At 40.3% G+C, this 23120-nt stretch overlaps 1 protein-coding gene across 2 annotated transcripts in view; it reads right to left on the reverse strand.

The window, feature by feature from the left end:
- The window catches only part of PRKAR2B (protein kinase cAMP-dependent type II regulatory subunit beta), a 75157-nt gene that overhangs the window by 22943 nt on the left and 29094 nt on the right, over positions 1-23120 (reverse strand). For both annotated transcript variants that reach the window (XM_059847354.1, XM_059847353.1), the window contains exon 2: positions 22846-22881. In XM_059847354.1, the coding sequence (XP_059703337.1) occupies positions 22846-22881 (36 nt within the window). The remainder of the gene's footprint in view (positions 1-22845; positions 22882-23120) is intronic.

Here is a 23120-nt window from a genome sequence, read left to right on the forward strand (position 1 = left end):
TGAATGAATTCTAAAAGGAAAATTAACATACAGTTGGCAATTGTAAGATCAGAAAATATGTTAGTCATGCTCTCTTGTTCCCTTGATGCAACTGGAAATGAAGCTATCAATAAAGAAATCAGTGAAAATTCATATATAATCACTGAATAATGTATTTTAATCAAAACATGGCAAGGAAACCAATCAATAGATGTGTATTTTTTCCTAGCTACAGAACTCCCAAGTAATAAATTGTATTTTCAAGAGAAGAAGAGCTGTGAAAATATTTTTTCATCACATTCACATCAAGACTACAGTTTTGCCAGCACGACTATCAGGCTGGAGCACGGAAACAGGCCAAGACAATCTCCAGCTGCTGTAGCTACACCAGCATGTCATACAAACATCCCTACAAACATCCCTCTCTATGGCAGCTATGCCCATTCCCTCATGCAGTAAAAACATCACTTCCCCTGTTAAACTGTATGGAAATTGCTAAGGTGACTTAATGACAGTGTGAGATTTTTCCTGGTTTGTTGGGATTTACTTCTCTTGCATGAGAAATGTGGTACACAGACACTCCTTGCAGAGCAGGCAGTAGTTCTAAACTAAACTAGACAAATACTACTGGACCTCCAAAGTTTCTGACATGGAAGTCTATTTTCTGACATCTCACCAGTTCCTACCACTAGAAGAATTAGAAAGACAGCCCTGCACCCCAGATCTCCAATTCCATAAGGAGTTTTTATTCAAACAAAAGCAACCCTTTGGGGGTGGTAGCAGTGAGAAATAACCAGTCATAGTCTCAACTTCAAATCTTACAGCTATCAAGTACCATTATTATTTCTGTCTTCCTGGTTTTGACTGGGAAGATCTTCCACAAGGAAGATGCAATTGAAGAGCTGTGAGCAAACATAAGGGCTGAAGAACAGCCCAGAGAAAGGCTGCTCAACCCTCTCATCTATCTGCGTGTACAATGAAATGAGACAGATAAAACTTATCTGATTTCCACACATGATATAAGGCAATACCAAATGGCTCTGTTGCTGAGACCCATTGGGCCAAACCCTGGAACTCTTTCAAGAATTTTAGATTACTTTGAATATAAACTAATTTGGAACAAAGCATGCTCGCTGGGGCTATCACTTCCCATGATACTGTCAAAAAAGTCTGTGAAGTGCCTACTTCTGAGGGGGTCACTAAACTGAAACTTTATCTAGGCATAATCAGGTGAATACACAGAATGCCTGATACCTTGCAATTCTGTATTAGCCTTTCAGACATAGAACTTTTACACTAGAGATGCTATCCAAGCTGGAATAAAAGTAGGTACACTCAGAAAAAGTGGTCTGGCAATCAGAGAGACATGCATATTGTAGAGATTTCCTCATACACAACAACTCAAAAATAAATTTCCCCTCCAATCCACATGACTTAGGGGATAGTGACTTTTGAGCAGTCAACTACCTAGCACAAATAACTAAGTGCTCAGAATGTCAGTGTAAAAATCTGAAGCTGGATAAAACCCAGGCAGCTTGTTTCTTCTTAATTATCAGGAAAGTGGTCTTCAGTTCATTAGGCAGGAACTGACTGAATCAGTCTTGGGAGTCCTGCCAAGACAGTCTGTTTCAGGATCAGCTGCTCGTGAAGGACAGTCACCTACTCTTGCTGTCAGTGCTCAGACTGCAATTCTCCAAACACTGCCTTCATAGTCTTCACCTACCAAATACCAGGGCTGTGCTCAGCTACACAGCTCAGTAGCAAAACCCACATTTTGCCAGAGCTGGAAGACCTTGCCCAGCCTGCACTACACACTTGTGAGAAATCAGAGTCACACAATCAACTTTTCTACAGCATTTTCTCGTGGCCATCTGCTACCAGTGCTATTTCTAATGTGTTGAACGACAAGCTATTTCCTCAAGCATTCTGAAAAAGTATCTAACATAACATGTAGCATCTTGGATGAGGTCCATGCCAATAGTGAGTCATAAAACCTCCCAAGGATTCTCTTTAAAAGTCCACATGGGGTTTATTCATATTTTAAAATTTCTTGCAATGAAGCAGAAGTTTCATCAAGATTCTACTAATCACTATGAAAGCCCATTTGAAGAAACGTGAGAACCCCCAAAAAGACATTTTTGGATAACTTTATCCCAGCTGAGTTATTCACGTGTGGACACCTCTGCACAAGTGTCTGAACATTATCTAGCATGTAAAAGTGATAATTGCGACGTGTGGTACACGTCACAATCCCACAGTACCTTCCTCTGCTTCAAAGCACTCTGGATCACAGCTAGCACACTCATGGTTGGGCCAAAGATGCACACTACTCCCTGAAGTCATAGGGGTTTGAATCACTAAGCAGGCTCCTTCACAGAAACCATCTATTCAAACTTCAGCACAAGGAGCTGAAAGAATTCCCTATTTTTAAATAGGGCACCAAAAAGGAGCTTTAACTGAATTTCCCTAAGGACTTCCACAGTACTTAGTCCTCTTTCTAGTCCTATTTCAGTTCTTTCAATATCTGTGTAATTTATCATGATGGAGCTGAAAAAAACAACCCCATCCAGGCTTCTGGCTCATGGTAGGAGACAGTTTTGCTTGGTGTCTCAGGAAATGCTTGGTCTCATCCGTCTGGCTAGTGAAAACCAGCACAAACATGCATTACAGTGTCCAGAACACTGCAGGAAGTTATTAAACAATAAAATCATCACAAAAGTAGATTTACTTCCACTAGAAGAGTTTGAAATTATATATCATGCACTACAGTACTTCCTGCATAAGCTTTCCCACTACAGCATAAGGAGCAGCACAACATATAGCAACATACTGTACTCTGATGTTGACTTGTGTAACCTTCTGTTCCCATTCTCATACAAGCCCAGCAGTTCACAGTGCTACAGTGTGTTATTTGGGATATATATAAAACATGCATAAATATTTGACAAGGTCTGAGCAGACACAGAGCTCTCTGCATACATTTCAACTTTATATTTGCTAATACTACAGAATAGAAACAGAACACAGAACTGCACCCAGCTCTTCCTGCCATATTTAGTATTTCATATCAAACCATACAGTGATGTGATTACATAGTACCTCAATCACAGATATTTTTTCTTATTGAGAAGTCAGCATGAGGAAGAGATCAGAAAGACAATTATTTTCCCACTACAAAAGTCATCTCTTATGTACAATGTGAGCAAATATAAATTGCATCTGTTAAAGAAACACAATCTGAACAATGCAACCTAATATTTGCTCACTTTTGGTAGCCCATGTAAAGAGGGTTAAAAACAAAAATGTATTTAAGGGAAAAGAACCTGCTATGTAGACAACAGCTGGAAGACAGGAGTGGAAATACACAAGAAATTCTGTGTCAAGGATCTGCAGAGAGTTACAAAGACTAATGACACAAAAAGGTGGTGGTTGTTCTATGAAATCACATATTTATGGCTATTTTTTGTGCTAGTGTTTAAAGACAAAAACAAGATCTGATATCTATAAAAACGATGTAGTGAGGGGAAGAAAATGGTTACAAAGAAAATAATCACTGGTCACTGGAGACTTTAAGATACTAAAAGATTCAAAAATGCAGAAAAATATTTCATTAGGGGAGACAACAGAAGGTGACCTCCAAGACTCATGTAAAGAGTGGCTGTAGGGAGAGTAGAGACAAATCCAAAACTATTGACTCTGACAAGCTTGTCTCAGTGTCCTGCCAGGGGATTTGACCAGTTTAAAACTTATTTAAACAGATAAGGTGAAAAACCTGCCAGTAGTAGGTATTACAGTGTGATAGTATGGTACACAGAACAATCTATCATCCAGCAAAAGGGAGAAGGTACACACAATTCCAAACCTAGAACACACCTATGACCCTTTGGAATGATGCCTGAGTCATGAGTTCAAGAGTTCTTCAGCACCACGTGTCAAAGCCTGTGATCCCACACACAGTGAAGATTTGGTCTGGGCAGCTAAGGGAGGGCAAAATTCAATCTCAAACAGGCTTCACAGAAAATCCTGCAGCCATATGGGATTTCAAACAGCAAGCTGAGAATAGGCACCTAAAAAAGAGGTGGAATCGTCTTTTTTGAAAGAATGGTTGCTATAGCAAAGTTACCTTTGGTTTTCACCCTGTGGGACCAAGGGAAGGAAGCTTAAACCCACCTTTCCCATTTTCCAGAAGTGCCCTACATTCTGCATTCCCAAGTACTCTGTAATGAGATGCTCCTCATTCCTCCTGGGCCCAGGCTGCTAGGCAAAATGAAACGAGAATAAGCTAACGGAGCTTGTCTCCTGGAATTTTAGCATGCTGATTTTAGCTATGTTGGCTTTGGTTGAATGGGTAAGTCATGCTCACATAATCCTCTACAAGAAATATGATAAACCAAACTTACTAAACAGGTTCCAGATATAACAGGAAGACAGGTAGACAAAAAACATCAGGGAAAATATTTCTGCCAAGTTTTGAAACGGTTGATTTTGAACATCTGTTTTCTCAACAATTCCAAAAAATAAAGTCAATACTTTGTGCTGACAGGGTTCTTTTCAAATAGCCAAAGGAAGTTCAGAAGACAAATGAAAACTATGAAATAATATATATGCTGTTTTACTTTGTCATAGTCAAAATATAAAGTGCTGTAATGAAATAATACTGGTAACTACACCCCAAGGTAAAAAAGCAAGTCCCACATAGCCATCAGTACTTGCTCACCTGCACCTGCAACACCAGACAGACAACTGTAACAAGCCAAAAAATGGGCTACAAGTATTATCACTCCAAGAGCAGGGACAATAATCACCCTGAAAACACAGATTTCCACAATTATATTTTAATAATAGAAGTTGTCTGTAACTGCATGACTACTTAACACTCAGAACAAGAAAAAAGGCATCGAGGTCTCACAGAACTAATCTTTTTCTAAGAGGAAAAGAAACCCAAGCCTCCACTCATTCAGCTAATGACCTGTCACTACTTGAAACAAGTATTTCTCAGAAAGTTCTTAGTCAATGGTAAATGCAGATAGTGCACTCTGAGGACTTAAAAAAAGGGGCATTTTTTTTATTTTCAGGTTTCTAAACACCCTCCACCCCTCCCACACATAAACATTTGGCACTATTATGAACTAAATACTACTGTATTCAAAAGACTAAATGGGTAACACACAAACATACCTATCTTTTTCCTGCATATTGTGAAACCAGTTTTATTTCTTCTTCTATCTATGGACCTTGCAGAATTCCACAGTTTCACTCCATTTTGTTTTATACTATTGTAAGAGGATGCAGAATGGCTGGATGAAGTGTCATCAGCACACACAGGATGCTCCAAGGTGTATTACTATTTTATGATGTTCACTATCCCTTAACTCAATTTTCTCAGTACTTACTTAAAACCACTCTGCACTTGAGGAAAAGATAAACCCCAGGAAAATAACGTTTGTGCTGGAGGAGTTCACTGGTGAATACTTGACAATATGACCTCAGACAGCATTAGACTGACAAGACAGTTGGTTTGGACTTCCCAGTCTATTCCATACCTAAATGACTGTGATGACAAAAGCATCCTTCTCCACCTGCAGCTGATCAAGAAAGACTGAGCTTTTTCCCCCAAAAAAGAAATTACTGAATTGCATGAATGGCCTCTTGACTTCTGCAGCAAATTTTTAATAATTACATCATATTATTTGGAAAAAGCTGAGCACATCTCCACAAATACTTTCCTGCTATATTCCAGTATTCTCCATTTTCTGCAGACTTTCTTGTTTTACACAAACCTCAACTCCTAGTCTCTTGCCTTAATACACAGGATCTCCACTGGAACCAGCTCTTGCAATCTCCTACACAACCAAGACCTCACACCATTTCAGCAGAAAATTAAACTGTAAGGCAACAGGAAAAAGCACATGAGTGCAAATACAGCAAATTTCTCAGCAAATGAATCCGTATCAGAAAACCTCTGAAAAAAGTGCACTTGCCATTTTGAAAACTAAACATAAAATATGTGCTTCTATCTTAGTTTCCTCTTGAAATTGTGCTGTGCATGCAAAAGAGATTCATACTTTCAGGAAAACCATACACATGTGAAAATATTTCTGCTGAATGGAAGGGAGGAAATATTTTTATTTCTAGTTTTACTTCCTGAGAGAAGAGATGTAAGCTACAATTCCTTTAAATTTGAAAGGGCAAAATACTGAAGATCCTAACCTGAGCCAAACACTTCACATTTACTGAAACCAATATTCTAAGAAATCCTGTATCCCAGGCAACCACTTCTCACAAAATTAGAATTACAGCACAAATTAAAGAGTTAACATCACACTTTGCCAGGTGCTAGAATTCAGGTTTATAGCTCTTTTCTCCCAGGAAATGAAGTACCTACAGCTGCTTTTCAGCAAAAACTCTGTTAATTACCAAAGAATAAATGAACCCTTATTGTAAGACAGAGTGGCATCTAGCTTCTTTGGCCAAAACAATTATTTGTTACAGAATGTTCTCTTAGAGATCAAACTTAGAGGGAATAATGAAGGCCATAGAGAAAGATGAAGGAACCCCAAGGAAATCGTATTCTTTTACCAATGTCCCATCTGTAAGCAGCAGTGCTAAAAAACTTCTTGATTTAATTTGTATACAATTCCCTCCAGACTTCTGGAAATTTCAGGTTTAATGATTAAATAATCAATCAGTGTAAAAGTTACCAAGATAACAGCACAACTAGGAGATAGCAAAAATATTCTGGCTGAATGAACCACACTGAGTTGAATGGATCAGGCTGTTGAGGTACTCACTGCTGGTATGCTAAATAAAGCTATTTTAATTATAAAGAAATAGAAAACAATAAAAAGCAATAAAAAGTGAAAGTTACAAGTGTTGAAAATAAGCAGTGCCATGCTTAGAATACTGTGACAAATAAATTTGAAGGTACTACACTTAGTGCAAACACTTATAAATCAGTGTGGGTTTTTTTATACTCAGGGGCCTTTCAGTGGGCCAACCTGTAAAGCAAAGGGAAAGTTATTTACAACTAGTTGAAGCTCTCAAAGTTGCACAATACATAAAGGCCAGTGTATAGATGATTCAGGTCTGGTGAATATTTTCCATCTTAGACATGCACAAAGAGAAATCAAGAATGTGAAGAAACTGAAAAGTCTGGATAATAATGGAATATACAGAAAAATGGTCATCAAAATATGGAAAAGCTCGAGGAACTGCAAACAGCCAGATGCATAAAAGACAAAAATGCTACTGATTGTAGCTCTGAGCATGCTATTGGTGTTTGTATCCCAATGCCCCCAGTATCAGAGGGACCAGAGGTCATTACTGCTTTATGGTAAAAAAACTTCTTCTATGTAGCTCATTTGAAACTATTTTCACAGAAACAGTTAGATTGGAAAAGACTTCTGAGATCATCAAGTCCAGCCTCTGACTGGTCACTACCTCTTCAACTAGACCATGGCACCAAGTTTCATGTTCCTCTTTTCTTGAACACCTCCAGGGATGGTGACTCCACCACCTCCCTGAGCAGCCCATTCCAGTGTTTAATAACCCATTCTGTGAAGAAATCCCTCCTGATGTCCAAACAAAACTGTGTCCACTGGCACAGCCTGAGGCTAGCCCTCTTTTCTTGTTGCTAGCTGCCTGGGAGAAGAGGCTGATCCCTTCCTGGCTACAGCCTCCTTCAGGCAGTTGTAGAGATCAGTAAGGTCTCCCCTGAGCCCCCTTTTCTCCAGGCTGAACACCCCCAGCCCCCTCAGCTCCTCCCTCCCAGGACTTGTGCTCCAGACCCTTCACCAGCTCCGTTGCCCTTCTCTGGACACACTCCAGCACCTGGAGTAGAGAGTAACCCAACACCGAAAGCTGCTTAATATCTCAGAGCTTAATATCTTGGTGCAGATTTGGTAAGCCAGCGCTACAAAGTGTCAACACAGAAGTTTCATCCATATTACAAGACTTGGAGCTCCATGGGTTCCACTGGTCTCATCTTAATCATGACAAGTGCGGACAAAGACCCTTTCTCGAGGAGTCATCTTAGGAACCACATCCCAATCAGTTCTGTCCCAGAGATGCACAGATGGTGCTTGCCCCTGGCAGTGACCAAGAGGGTCACTGAAACCTCAGGCACCTGAACCAGGTGAGGCCTTGGTGGCTTTCCCTGCTCCACTCCCACGCAACACTTGATGCCTCCCCTTGCTGAATTTAAGAGAACAGCAAATAGAGCATTCATCAGGAATGCATCACTTTCTAAGCAATAAAAATAGTTCTCATATGGATCAAAGATGGAATTTAAACTTCTCAAGTCTCACAGCAACAGACATAAATTATAAAGACATTTCTGCTGTAAACAAAAAGAATGGGATCCACCATGCAGAAGAAAATCTGTGTAAGCAGAAAGTGGTTCACTCTGCAGAGTGGCTGCAGGATCTGACACCTCTCTGAACTTGTTACAGCTTGTGCTGTAACCCACTCCTCCCTCCAAGGACAAGAGAGGGTCAGGTATGGAGTCCCTCCAGGGACTGCCATGGGAAAATAATGTGTGATCTGCAGTAAGGAGGAGGATGTATAGAGACACTGTCAACAGTCACCTAGAGTACTGCCCACAGAAAAACACAATAATTTATTGATGATAACAAAACTATCTAAAATAGGCATGAATTCCTTCTGTAACACACCTAGTAAGAAACAGGCTTTTCATATTTTCTTTTATTCTTTCTCAAGAACAGTTAAAAATAAAATGTTTCTTATTATGCTGTCACCACTGAAAACCTAAGAAAAGGCTCAGTGTAAGAGGAAAGATAAAAAAATTCAGTGAATTGTTGATGAAATTTTAAGACCTTCCTCATCATATAAACCCATTCATAACTTCTCAGCAAAATACACTCACCTTTGAAAACTAAAAATTTTTTTAAATCAGTCAAACCCTCATTAAAAAAGGATAAATATTGCAACAGGTTTCAGTGGGTACAGCAGAAGGCCCCCAGCATATTTTTAAGCCCTCGTGAAGTTAAATGCTTTTAACATAATACACCCATAAGAGTGAAGCCTGATAATGATTCTGTGACTCTTAAAGACTTAGAGACACCACATAAAAGCACTGTACAGAGAGCATGGTAGCCTGTGGGACACAGAGAAGGGCAGATATACCAGAGATAAAGACTTTGCTCCGTCATGCTGGTGCATCTGTCCCCCCCAGTATCTCTGCTAGAAGGTAAAGAGATACAACAGACAGTTCCCAATACATGTCTGTGTCTGCCAGCTAAAGGATCAATGACTCAGCTGTAAAACAGAATAGCAGGTCTTCATTGGACACAATCCTGCCCAAAAATAAGAGGACAACATGAATCATGCCACTCCCATTCATTTTGTGCAGAACACAAAATGAAAACGTAGGTTAAAACCCCCCAAAAATTATGATGTTAAACACTTGGTTGTTAGAGAAGTTGTACATGCACATCCCTGATGGCTGGTAACAAATTGCTTCCATTAATCCAGCCAGCCCAGGGTTATTCCTTCCCAGCCCATTATTCCTTTCCATTAAAAGCTTACGTACACTGTCCCCACCTGCACCACTGTGCAATTTCACAACCCAGTCATTAAAGTGTGTTGATTTTACCCTCAGGAAGGAAGGACAGTGGTAGTTTTAACACTGAGTCACGAAACCAACACCAGGAAGAAAAATAGAGAAGTTTCACAAAAAGAAGTATTTGTTAAAAATGGCAGATTGGGAAGTAAATACAGAATTCCTGCTGGCACCACTCGTATGATAAATGCACTAAGAAACCCAGTGGTTGGATGTGATTGCAACCAGTCTATAAATAGGGACAATTCCAACTGCTCATATAAATAATGCCTTTGCAAACGTGTGTTTTGATTAAAGAGCCCTGCATGAGAAGTGTGAAATGAACAGAAATGCCCCTGAAATTTGCTTCCTCTCTTGCACAATACAACCACTTGCCACCTCAACCTCCACCCAACTGAGCACCTCCTTTCTCATTCAAATTGATGGGACATATTTAGTGCTTGTAAAAAATAAGGCCTAGTCTGGAATACAAAGGCCTAAAAATTCATGATAGAAAAGGTAATTCATGGTCAGTCAATTATAACTTCCGGTGTAGAGGGTTTTTTCCTACTTAATAATTTAACCCTAATGCAAAGCTTTTAAAGATAAATTTTAAAGCCATTTTGTCACATATACAGTTCTTAAACTAAAAGTCACCCAACATTGAAACTGATTTTGCTCCAGCTTTGAGAATGTCACAGATATTGAAAAAGCTTCCTCCAACTCCAAATAAGAATGACATTATGGTCAGAGGTGAACCACAAAATAGTGCATCCTAAGAATTATTTGCCAGAAATTTATGGATATGCCAGAATTTTGGCTATTATTGGCATTTTTAAGTAATCAAAATTATATAAGTCCAGTTACCTAAAGAATCATAGAATCATTACAGTTGGAAAAGACCTCCAAGATCATCAAGTCCAACCTTTGACCTAATACCACCATACCCACTAAACATATCAGTGTCCCACATCAATTCATTCTTTGAACACTTACAGGGACTCCATCACTTCCCTGAGCAGCCTCTTCCAATGCTTCACCACTCTTTAGGTGAATCCATTTTTCCCAATATCCAATGTATAATTCCCCTGGTGCAACTGAAGGTCATTTCTCTTCATCATTTGTGACCTGGGAGAAGACATTGACCCCCACCTGGCCACAGCCTCCTTTCAGGCAGTTGTAGAGATCAATAAGGTTTCCCCTGAGCTCTCTTTTCTCCAGGCTGAACACCCCCAGCTCCCTCAGCTGCTCCTTGCAGAGCCTGTGCTCCAGACCCTTCCCCAGCTGGGCTGCCCTTCTCTGGACATGCTCCAGCACCTCCATGCCATTGCTGTAGTGAGGGGCCCAAAACTGACCACTAGTGTGTCCTTGCCAGTGCCAAGTACAGGAGAAAAGAGTTTTTTCATAGAATAAAAACATTCTGTACCTTGATAAATGTTACTCCTTTTTTTTTTTTGTGAAAAGTCAGCACACTCTTGAAAAATATGCAATTCAAACCAAGCACTTCAAACAAGTGCCAGTGCACTATATCACCATTTCAATTGTTTCCCCCCACCAATTTGATTAAAAAAAAAAAAAAAAAAAAAAAAAAAAAAAAAAAAAAAAAAACCCAAAAAAATTTAAAAATAATTTGGGAAATCATCACCACAACAACTGACAAAGAAAGCCATTTGGCACCCCTGGGACTTTGTTTGCACAAGGTCTACCCAGAAAGAAAACATGTAAGAAATTCTACTTAGAAAGTCAGAATACATAAATGAATGATAGTATGTGACAAAATGGTTTATGGCTTTTAGGCAAGTATAGGAAATACCATTACTCAGTGGGTTGTATCTACTGTCATATTTTTTCCAAATTAATACTCTTTTTAACAAAATCATGAACATAGTGTTCCACTTAAAGCATCTCTCTACACCAACAGTTACACACTATATTTTGCTAGCTTTTCCTTGTTTAAAAAGTTGGAAAACATAAACCATAAGGTTGTGTGCCATTCAATTAAGTGCTTTATATGTAAATTTCTCAGGACAGCTTTTTGTTCTACGTTAGGTGACAGTAATATTCCACTGTTGTGGGGGCCAGAGCATCTACAGGAATTAAATTATACCTGTTCCTTTTAACTTTAAATTTAAATTTCTTGACCATTCCACAGTCAAGTTCTGTGCAGAAGGTTTTAAGCAACTGGCTGCAGAGGCAGGTGAGAGGATTCCATGAGCTGCACGACAGCATCAGCAGGTACAGAGTGCTAGCATGGAGACATACACAGCTAACATCTGTGTCAGACTGCAGCAAAGCAGCCTCTAATAGCAGGCAGCCTTTGTCTCCTTTATGCAGCACAGCTTTTGTACCATCACATGTCTTAATCTTCCTTCCCTTTCAGGGCAGGTTTTCTGCAGAGATGGGAATGTGCACAGTGCAGGCAGTGAGGGTGTCACGCCCAACAAGCACTGCTGCTGGGCACTTGGTGGTGGGCGTACCACAAAGGATCTGAAATCCCACTTAATTGTTCTTTTTGACTGCATCAAGCATAGGCTTCCCACTCCTCTCTTCCAGGCCCTTGCTAACCCAGTGTATCAGCTATTGTCACACTGTCACTCCTGCCTCTGCTGTGCTACTGTGACAGCTGCATGACCGCAGCTCTCCAACAGTATTTCAGTATTTTTTGCTCGTGGACTGCATTTCTTGAACTGACCCATAAGAACCGTACCACTTTCCCTTCCTCATTCTTGCAACAGACCAATTTCCTGGATGGCATATCAAAGAAGCCAACTGTGTTGGTCTAATAAGCCCCATACATATGAGGATGAGTTATGGGGCACTCCATACTTGTTCTTCCTACACGGTTTGACTTGCACAGCTAAGAAATTCAATTAACAAAATGTACAGCCTTCCCCAACATGCAATGACATATTCGTGTCGCTGGGCACTACTGAACCACAATGACAGCTCAGATTCTCCCCTGTAATTACTCACGAACAAACTGATCCCAGGAGCACACCTCAAGAAGATCTTTTAGATTAGGATCTCATCTTTTTCAGTGTAATTATGCCGCACAGTAGGCGTAAGTATTTCTCTTTTTCCTTCTCAGCTATTTCGCATTTGAAACATTCCTTCACTAACCATGAGAAAATATGACTGAGTCTGTGATATGCCTCAAAATCCTACAGAACAGTAGGGAAGCATTATATAGGGAGACATTTCTCCTGTGTTCTTTATAAATACATAGACACATTTTTGTCTGCTGTTGGCTGATTCTTTGAGTTCATCTATTTGAGCCTAAACCTCAAAGTCGTGATGGCTGGCATTCCCCAGGAACTTATTCCCAAATGGACAGCATAAATGGAGCAGTATTTTTTAAAACAAAGAATAAGATTAGTGCTTATCTTCTCAGTAAGGAAAATGCCTGAAAAAATTAAATTGTGTCCTACACAACTATCCTTCATATTAGTACATTACTATGATGATATATTGCTATAAGTAATATATTACTGTGACGGGATAGACAAAAAAAAATTAACAAAAGAGTAAGTGTACTCAGCTCTGGACCAGTGAGAATAGGGTGAAAGTAGTCTCCAAATCAACACTAGCAGAAAAAAATGTCTCTTCCTGTTGCACACTGGCTAGGATATAAGAGACTAGAAAGTAATTATTATTTAGGACTTCCCCCTTTCAGTGTTTCCAGTGCCCAGCTCAGAGAGCAGTTTTGCTACAGTATTGTTCCAATCAGAAGCTGTATTTCCAAAACTCAGACTGTGATAGCAGGAGTGAAAAGGCTGACAAGTAGGCATTGAATTTGTGCCTTAAAAGATGCACTCATCACTTACTAGACTGCAAGTAAAACAATGTTAAGGATATAAACTCCCATTTTTTTTTGCAGTGTGTAGATGATGTTCAGAGGAAAGATGGTTTCAAAGACTGACTGAAACTTTGACTTTAGGCTGATGGGGGTTCCTCTTCTATTACTGGTTTTTTGAAAGTGAATCTCCACATTCTCATTATTTTCTCATGTATCTAGAGGGAAAGAGTTAGTGTTTCCATGCAATCTCAGGTTTAACAAGAAAACTAAACAAGGCTTTAACATTTCAATTTAATATTCCCTCTGACAAGTTCATTTTTCTTTATTTTCTCATGGAGTTCTGTTTCCTATTCTACGTAATAAATACATACAATTTTCCTCATGAATGGATTGTGGCATTGTAGCAAAGAAAAATTGTAGCAATTTTTCATTCTGGCATGCTCATTATAATTCTTCACAATAATTGTGAAGACACCAGAAATCAATCTTTTTCACTTTCACACAAAATTGTTATTAGAACAAGAAAAGGAATTATTCACCTTAACCTCTTAAGGATGCATTCACATTAATACAACAAATACTGTAATTCCATTTTGAACAACTTGCTATGTAAAACATGCCTTGTCTTACTCATCTTTTATCCTTCAGAATAAATCTTCTATAGCATGAAGGTCAAACCACATGAAGTCACAGATGGAATGGAATTGTTTTGGAAAACTGGTAAGCAGATACAACAGCCTACAGATTCATGCTCGATCAGTTACAGTGGAGGGAGCATATCTCCCTAACCTAACAACACAAGTGTGGAAGAACAATATAGCACAGCAGCCAAAGAGGAGATTATCATAGACACAGATATTGAAATATTTTAGAGAAAAATGATCCGAACTATTAAATAATGACTATCAATACACATCTGCTCTAAATTTATTTTTAAATCCTTTCTCTTTCCTTTAGCAACATGGATACATTCTCATTCAAGAAAAAAACCAAAAAAACCCATTACTTTATTTGTTTCAAAATCATGAGTTATGAGCATCCTGTGAAACCCATTTGAAGATTATTAACTTCTCTGATCATGTGTTATTTGGATCTCTGAGATTATCAATAATGAATGCAAACTCAGAAGCAGGTTAAAATAGAAAACACAGAATGGCTGTTGAGGTTTAAGAATTTAGTGCTCCCACTGAGACTCTCCAAACCAACATGCCACTCACTCATTTCTCTTCTCCCTGCAGGGGGCCAGAGAGGAGAACTGGAGGCAAAAAAGGTAAAGATCATGGGTTGAGATTAGAGAAATTTACTGGAAAGAGAAAAAAGATAAGGAAAGAACAGTAACAGCAACAATATTAATAACAAAAGTGCGCAAAAAAGAGGGAGTGAATCACATGCAAAAAGTGCTCAGCATGGAGCTCAACTTGACTGCAGTTGCCCTGACCATTGCCTCCGGCTCCAAACCAGCATTATCCAACCATTGCCTCCGGCTCAGAACCAGTGTTATCCAAGCGCTCCCACCAGCTCAGAACCGGCGCTATCCAAGCGCTCCCTCCGGCTCAGAACCGGCGCTATCCAAGCACTCCCTCCAGCTCAGAACCGGCGCTATCCAAGCGCTCCCTCCAGCTCAGAACTGGCGCTATCCAAGCGCTCCCTCCAGCTCAGAACCGGTGTTATCCAAGCGTTCCCTCCTGCTCAGAACTGGCGCTATCCCAGCGCTCCCTCCTGCTCAGAACCAGCGCTATCCAAGCGCTCCCTCCAGCTCAGAACCGGCGTTATCCAAGCGCTCCCTCCAGCTCAGAACCAGTGTTATCCAAGCGCTCCCTCCAGCTCAGAACCGGTGTTATCCAAGCGCTCCCTCCAGCTCAGAACCGGTGTTATCCAAGCGCTCCCTCCAGCTCAGAACCGGCGCTATCCAAGCGCTCCCTCCGGCTCAGAACCAGCGCTATCCAAGCGCTCCCTCCAGCTCAGAACCGGCGCTATCCAAGCGCTCCCTCCAGCTCAGAACCAGTGCTATCCAAGCGCTCCCTCCAGCTCAGAACCAGTGCTATCCAAGCGCTCCCTCCTGCTCAGAACCAGCGCTATCCAAGCGCTCCCTCCAGCTCAGAACCAGCATTATCCAAGCGCTCCCTCCGGCTCAGAACCAGCATTATCCAAGCGCTCCCTCCGGCTCAGAACCAGCATTATCCAAGCGCTCCCTCCGGCTCAGAACCAGCGTTATCCAAGCGTTCCCTCCAGCTCAGAACCGGCGCTATCCAAGCGCTCCCTCCGGCTCAGAACCAGCGTTATCCAAGCGTTCCCTCCGGCTCAGAACCAGCGTTATCCAAGCGCTCCCTCCGGCTCAGAACCGGCGCTATCCAAGCGCTCCCTCCAGCTCAGAACCAGCGCTATCCAAGCGCTCCCTCCAGCTCAGAACAGAGCCACCACGCTGCTCCCTTCACCACACTCACTCACCCAGACCAGGCTCCAGCACAGCCCACAGCACAATCCCAAACAGGACCATTCCCAAACAGCGCTATGGGTGAGGCCACGCTGCTGGCTGCAGGTAGGGCTGATGTATAAACACACCTTCCCACACTCATCTTACGTACCAGTTACATACAAAAATGAATTTAAAGGTATTGGACAATCAGTCTGACAACTTGATACCTTGCTTGGTTGCCTGAGCTCTTCCTCAAACAGGCTGGGCAACAGTCCCTAAAGACAAACTTGATTCGAATTTCAACACCAATATCTGGTTTATGTTTCATAGGTGTAAAACAAGACCAGGCCAAAGAGCTGAAAAAACTACAATGATTAATTTTATTGATGCAAAACCACATGCAGAATGCTTTTCAAAGGTTATACTAGGACAACAGGAAAAACTACAATTTCCCATAAAGAGGGATACACAGTAATTTGTGAACTCAAAACACAACTCCCCTATTTTCTAAAGAAACAGTTGCTATCTAGCTTTACCAACTTGTGCAATTTAAAAATGATTACTCTGCACATTTTAGTCAGTGTATAAATGCAGTCAAGAAATATGTGATTGCAAAGACATCTAAACAAACAAGGAAATACAGATAAAACTTCAATAAATCATCTAAACCATCTATCTAAATCATCTATGCAGTCCTGCAGTATGAACTGCACCTCTATTCCTTCAAGAAAATGTGTTACCTTTCTTTGAAACTTCTGAGATAACACAACATTCCTGTGCAGTTTTCCTCAAGACATAGTGTAAATAGTTGTGTGTGTAAAAACTAGGCCAATTGCTATTTGTTTACTTCCTTCATTCCCTGCCACCTCCTTGGGACAAATATTGAGAGCCCTCTCTATAGCAACCTATCACAGAGCACAAGGTTTATGTACTTATTCCCACCATCTCCCTCTTCTCCTTTCCTTGCCTTTTTTCCTCCCTTCCTCCACCACCTCAAACTTTGCCCTGGAGTATGCATCTACAAAATCTCTTCTTTTATTAAACCTTAAGTGTTATGACAAAAACAGCTTAAACATATCTGTATCTAAAACCTGGCATGCATTGATTTGCAACAGTTTGCCTATTTCTGTAACTCAGCTCCATCAATGGGCTCTGAAAAATTCATATTCAACCTCTGCTCATCCTATATACAAGAAAACACTTTGATACAACCAGCTAGAACCTTCAAGTTTTGGAGTTTTAAAAGAATAAATGAAAGTTGAATATGAACTACTTAAAAACTTCCTGAAGTAATGCAGATAGCCTAAACTTTCTTTTGAACAAGAATACTACTGTCCAACTATACACTGTAGTATGGAAGAGTTTTTTGTATACAGGCAATGCAACTGAGAGAAGAAAAAGTTTCATGGGCAGAATCTGTCACTAGAACAGCCAAAACAACTGAACCTGGAAGGAGGCAGAAGAGCTTCCAAGCACACAGCCTCTTCTTCAGATCTGCATGAAAAGCAACAAACCTCAAGGTAACAACAGGACAGGAACAAGCACTCCCCAGTTTAACATTATGATATTATTTATCAACCATTCTGAATGAAAACAGTGGTTAGGAGTGGAGGCAAATGTGCGTGTTAAGCATCTCTAGGCCTATGTTAATACTTCATTTTTCTACAGGAACTTTTCTCAAATTTCCAGAAAATATAAGAGGAAACAAGAACAAATTAAACTCCTGTTTCTGTGACTGTCTCATTTGCAGAGGAAATGCACAACAAATAGTCTATGCAAGAAGAACTAAAGAAAGGAAGCTAGATCAATTAATTATGGATTGCATGGGAAACAGCCTTTATCACTAACTTTCCACAGACCCACAAGTGTTGTGGGGCAGATCACTGAGATCAGTTCTTCATTCCCAAGAGCCAGAGTCAGCAGTGTCCAGGCAGCCAGGAGGGCCAAGCATGTCCTGAGGGCATCAGGCACAGCATCAGCAGCCAGGCAAGGAAGGGATTGTCCTGCTCTGCTCTGCTCTGAGGTGGCAGCCTCACCCCCAGTGCTGGGGGCAGGTTTGGGTGTCTCAACACTATAAAGTTCTAAAGCTATTATTCCAAAGGGGGGCTATGAAGACGGTGAAGGGTCTGAAGGAGAAAGCCAAGGAGTGGATGAGGTCACTTGACTTACTGAGCCTGGAGGAGACTGAGGGGAGACTTCACAGCTCTCTACAGCTTCCTAACAAGGGGAAAGGGAGGGGCAGCCACTGATATCTTCATTCGGGTGACCACTAACAGGATCCAAAGGATCAGCATGAAGCTGTGCCAGGGAGGTAGGTTTAGCTTGGACTTTAGGAAAACTTTCTTCACCCAGAGGGTGGCTGGGCACTGGAACAGGTGAACAGGTGCCCCAGGGAAATGTCCACAGCACCAGATGTGATGGAGCTCAAAAAGCATTTGGACAATGCTCTTGGGCACATGGGGTGACTCTTGGGACAGGAGTTGTACTTTCCTGCCAGCTTAGGATATTCTATGACATATGTGCTTTAAGCAGGACCAGGACCAGCCTGAAACACAGCATTCTCCCTGATCCAGTGGCTCTGAGGTGCCTACAGCTCAGTGCACCACAGCCTTGCTGTTCTTCAGCAAAGGATTTGAGTGTTACAGTGATGGTAATTGTCAGAAGGACCCTGACAAGGCACAATATGCCTTCTTTACTGCACTCTGCTCATGCAATGTAGATAGAGTCTCAAACTCTGACAGCACTTTTTCTTCTGGTTTTCCTCACCATGACAATGGCAGCCTCAGTGCTTAATTGAGTTTTAGTATTGGATACCACTGCATGTCAGCTGTGTCCTTGCTTCTCTCAGAAATGTGACATATTGGACATTTCAAATTTGGGATTAACTACATGTGTGTAATGAACAAAGGTGAATCCAACATCTCTTGAATTCTGTTTGGGGAATATTCATCAATCAGAAGAAGCAGAACCAGTGATTCTTCTTGGAGAACTGGAATTACTGGTTCATCAATAAAGTTCTTCACTCTTCTTTCTTCTGTCACTTGATATGCTTCTACAACACTGCATCCTACCTGAGCATTTCAGAGGGGACTTCACAGTTATTTAATTCCACACCATTATTTTTGGTACAACCCCAGCTTCTGCCTTACTCAATAAAAGGGAACAGCACTTCATTTCAGTATGCTGCTTTTCTCTGACAATTTTTAATACGCCACAGGAAAGTGGGTGCCAATCTTTTTAAGAAAAACTCAATATAGTTGAGATGATTGAAAATCACAAGTGAAATATTGTTCCTAGGGATATTTTCTATTCTTGGCTAGCAATGTCAATTTGCTCTTCCTAAATACTACTTTATATTTAACCATTTAATTTGACATCACCTATGCTCTTCCATAATTTCAGAAAGCAATTAGCCATTCTTTCACTAAAAGGACTCCTGTAGTCTAAATGCAGTAAAATTCACTATGTTACTTAAGTACATTGCCATGCTTCCTGTAGGAATTATTAAATAGAAAAGTAGCAGTAATAGATATAAATGCTACTCTGGGCATGACTAATCCAGTCCACACAATGGTTCAGGATACTGCAGACCAAAACTCTCATTTTGTCACTTTCTTCCTAATGGCAACTTGCACAAAAAAGAAGAATAAATTGTTCTGGCATACTTGCTCCCAGACTTTCCCCAGTATGACGCTGCACAGAACCTCCCACATCCTGTCTGAAGGACAAAGGGGTGCCCTTCATGCTCCCATTTTTTTCCCCCACCCAAGTCTCTTGATCGCCTCAACAGTTGTTTTCCTTTCTCTTCATCTTAGTGCCACCAGATTTGAAAAGAAAAATAAAGGATTAACTACTTGCAGCTGTCTCATTGTTCATTCTAGCTCTATGAAGTATTTTTAATCTCCTCTTCTTACTAAACTCCTCTTGTTAAGAGTGTGATATCTATTATTCTTTGTGCACAGCCTAGAACAATGGAGTGCATTATTAACTAGCCCATGAGTGGCTGTCACTAGCACTGTAAGGGTATTTTTTATGTATAAGCCCACATTGCATATATACACATTCATATGAATAAACACACATCAGAGGTATCTAGTTAGGTAGCTCAATAAATTTTAAGAACTGGAATTCCAGAACAGCTAATTTATCCTAGCTTACTTCTGCTTTTTTCCTCTACATACCAGTGGCAGTTCATTAATACATTCTCAGCATGTTAACAGGAACAGCTGTTAAATAATAAATGCTGGGCTGTATTATTTTCAGTAGGTGCTTCAGCAATTAAGCTCTGGGTGCCTAATTTCTAGCTCAGTTAGGAAAAATAACTATATCTTATGCAACAAAGCAAAATACTAGGCATTACCCAAAGAGTAACAGAAATATCAAAATACCCATTGCAGAGAATTACTGTTCTCTGTTAGGAAATGTTGGAAACCCAATGCAAATCAACACACCAGAACCTCCTGTATTTCTGCTTTATTTAAATCAATCCACCCTCAGGCAGCACAACTCCTAGGTCTGTGCAAGAGAAGTACAGAGAACCTATGGGCAGAGGCATGACAAAAAGGCACCCTGAAGTCACACACTCCCAGAATCAGTGTGCAGCATCATTAATCAGATGCAACATGAAACCACATTCTAGAGCTAACTCTCCTAATATTCACCACTAGCTTGGAGAAATATTCACCAGGAAAAAATCTTCAAAAGCAGTTAAGAATCTACAATATTGCACATTTCAAATTTTAAAATAACTCTTAGCCAAACAGCCTAAAATTAGGAGAAGCTCTTATTTGAGGAGAAAAAAAAAAAAAACCCTACATTTCATTTGGTCTGCCTACGTAATACATATGGCATTTCCTAAACATGAGAATCAGCTTTGACTACAGAAGGCCATTAAGTTACCAAGCATTAAAAAAAACCCAAACCCAACAGCTACTAGCTAGCTTTTCCCCTTGCAAGGTGTCTTGATTGCCTTAATCTACACAGACAACTGTTCAGTTAAAAACAAGGTATTTAAAAACATGGTTAGGACTGCAAGCATCCCTGTGAAATGTTTATATTATCAGCATATTCTGATTTATGTTTTAATTTTATATTTTAACAATCAAGTTTCTTAAATGTACTGTACTTCTCTGACAGCAATTTATCACTTAAGAAGAAAAGTAAGAACTATCACCTTTCACAGGCTTTCTTGTTTGAAAAAATAGTCATTTTAACTATGAAAGCTACCACTAACTTAATAAAATAGTACACATAGTGGACTGCAGCATTTCCTTGTTCTAGCTTGAAATGTATTCACATGATTTACATCTGATTTACTACACCACCTGACTCATTATTCTGAATAAGATAACTGCTCTATCTCTCCACAACAAGACCAAAATACGTGAAATATTCGTTCCCCACAGAAATTATTTCTCCAATAATTGCACAAAAATTTCAGACTTATAACATGCTTTTAGTTTCCTTTTGAAAATAGATGTTAATTTAATATTAAATAAACATTAAGAATAACTGATTGGGGGCTTTTTTTGTGCAAGTACAAGCTTTTCAAACAATCAAACTCTCTGAATGCAAAAGCTTATCACACATCTGTTAGAAGGACTGCATTCATTACTGTCAGCTATCAATCAGTCACAGCAGAACTCTCCTTAAAACATGAAATGTCATTTGCATAGAGCCCTGCTCACTGTTGCTGAGCACTAGTTAACAAATCATTCCTTTCATTTCAAGCTACAGTACCTCATGAAGTATTATCATAACTTAAAGCATCAGAATATTTGGAATTAATTACATTTTCTTGCTTTGTGCTACATATGTGAAGGTGGTCAGGCACTGGCACAGGTTGCCCAGAGCAGCTGTGGATGGCCCATCCCTGGAGCTGTCCAAGGCCAGGCTGGCAGGGCTCTGAGGAACCTGGGATAGTGGAAGGTGTCCCTGCTCATGGCAGGAGGTTGGATCTGGGTGACCTTTAAGGTCCCTTCCAACCCAAACCATTGTGTGATTCTATTAGATGCTATGCACCAACCCTGCAAACCTCCTTTTTTCTCTGCAGTTCCTCAATAATCCTGAGGATTTTCACTAGTATTTTTACATTGACAAGGGACTACCTGGCTGAGGTTGTAAATAGCAAAACTAGAAGTCTGGATAGAATTGCTGCATTATGAAATACATTTATTAAAAATGACCTGAAGTTGAAAACAAAGAGCATTTTATACTGAATATGGCATACTGAAATGACTAGGAATAGCTCACATCTCCTGCTCTCCTGACTCTTATGAGTCAGCCACGAGTCTCATTACATTTCATGGTGACTTTTATGCCACATTTTCAGATTCACAGTACTTCAAACAAGTAAGATCCAGATTCTGGGGCTCACAATTCAGGAAAAAAAAGCCCTCAAAAATTAAGCCTAAAGGACATGACACAGCAGAACAACAAGGAAAGGCCAAGAATATTAACTTTAAATGATACATAATGTGGAGGGATCTGTTACATGCAATGGAAATAAGGTAAAGAGTCCTCTGAGCCAGCAAGAACCAAGTTAACTTGAAGAATGCACAAGCCAGCACCAGGTGAGGCAGGTGCACACCCAACACAACCACACAGCACCGCCACAGGAACGGTGCCCCCAGACCCAATGTGCCAGCTCTGCACAGCACAACAACACAGCCTGGGTTTGGAAAACACAGATTTCCAACACAGCTCAACATTTCTTCATGCATAGCTGATCATGAAATTGCAGTTTCAGGCTGTCTGTGGGGTAAAACCTGCTGACATTCAGGTTACATTCAGTTCTTGCTTTCAGCCTTCAGATCTGCTAGAACTGAAATTATTTTCTTTGGAGGGGGGGGGTGGAGTTTAAAAAAAAGCTTAGGTTTTTAATAAATTCCACAGCAACAAGAAGGGCTCCTGCAAGTTCCATGACCTGAAACCTTGGCTACATTTTTCAGAGAAGCAGGTAACAAATTAGAGGTTAGCCCAAGTCCAACATCTTTAAAGAACTTTGACAAATGTCATATTCCATTTTACAGGGCAATCACTGTCAGCATAATGTATCAACTATTACGTAGACAAATGGAGCTTCATTCAGCTTACCTGATGCACGTCTGGTGAATCGGTTTACCGCTGGAGCTGAAAGAAAACAACATTCTGATTATTTTTCTAGTAATCAACTTGCTTTAAACATAACAATGTTATATTTCATTCAAAGTGTGACAACTACAAACACCAGATAAGCTTTATTTTTGTATCTTTATAGGAACCCATTCCTATTCCCTTTAAGTAGATTTGCAGGAGATGGTACCATTTTCAGCTTTTTAAGAGTTACTGTTACCTACTGCTGCTCATGAGTGGATGTGAAACATTTAGAT

The sequence above is a fragment of the Haemorhous mexicanus genome, chromosome 5 (genome assembly GCF_027477595.1).
Source record: "Haemorhous mexicanus isolate bHaeMex1 chromosome 5, bHaeMex1.pri, whole genome shotgun sequence".
Lineage (NCBI taxonomy): Eukaryota > Metazoa > Chordata > Aves > Passeriformes > Fringillidae > Haemorhous > Haemorhous mexicanus.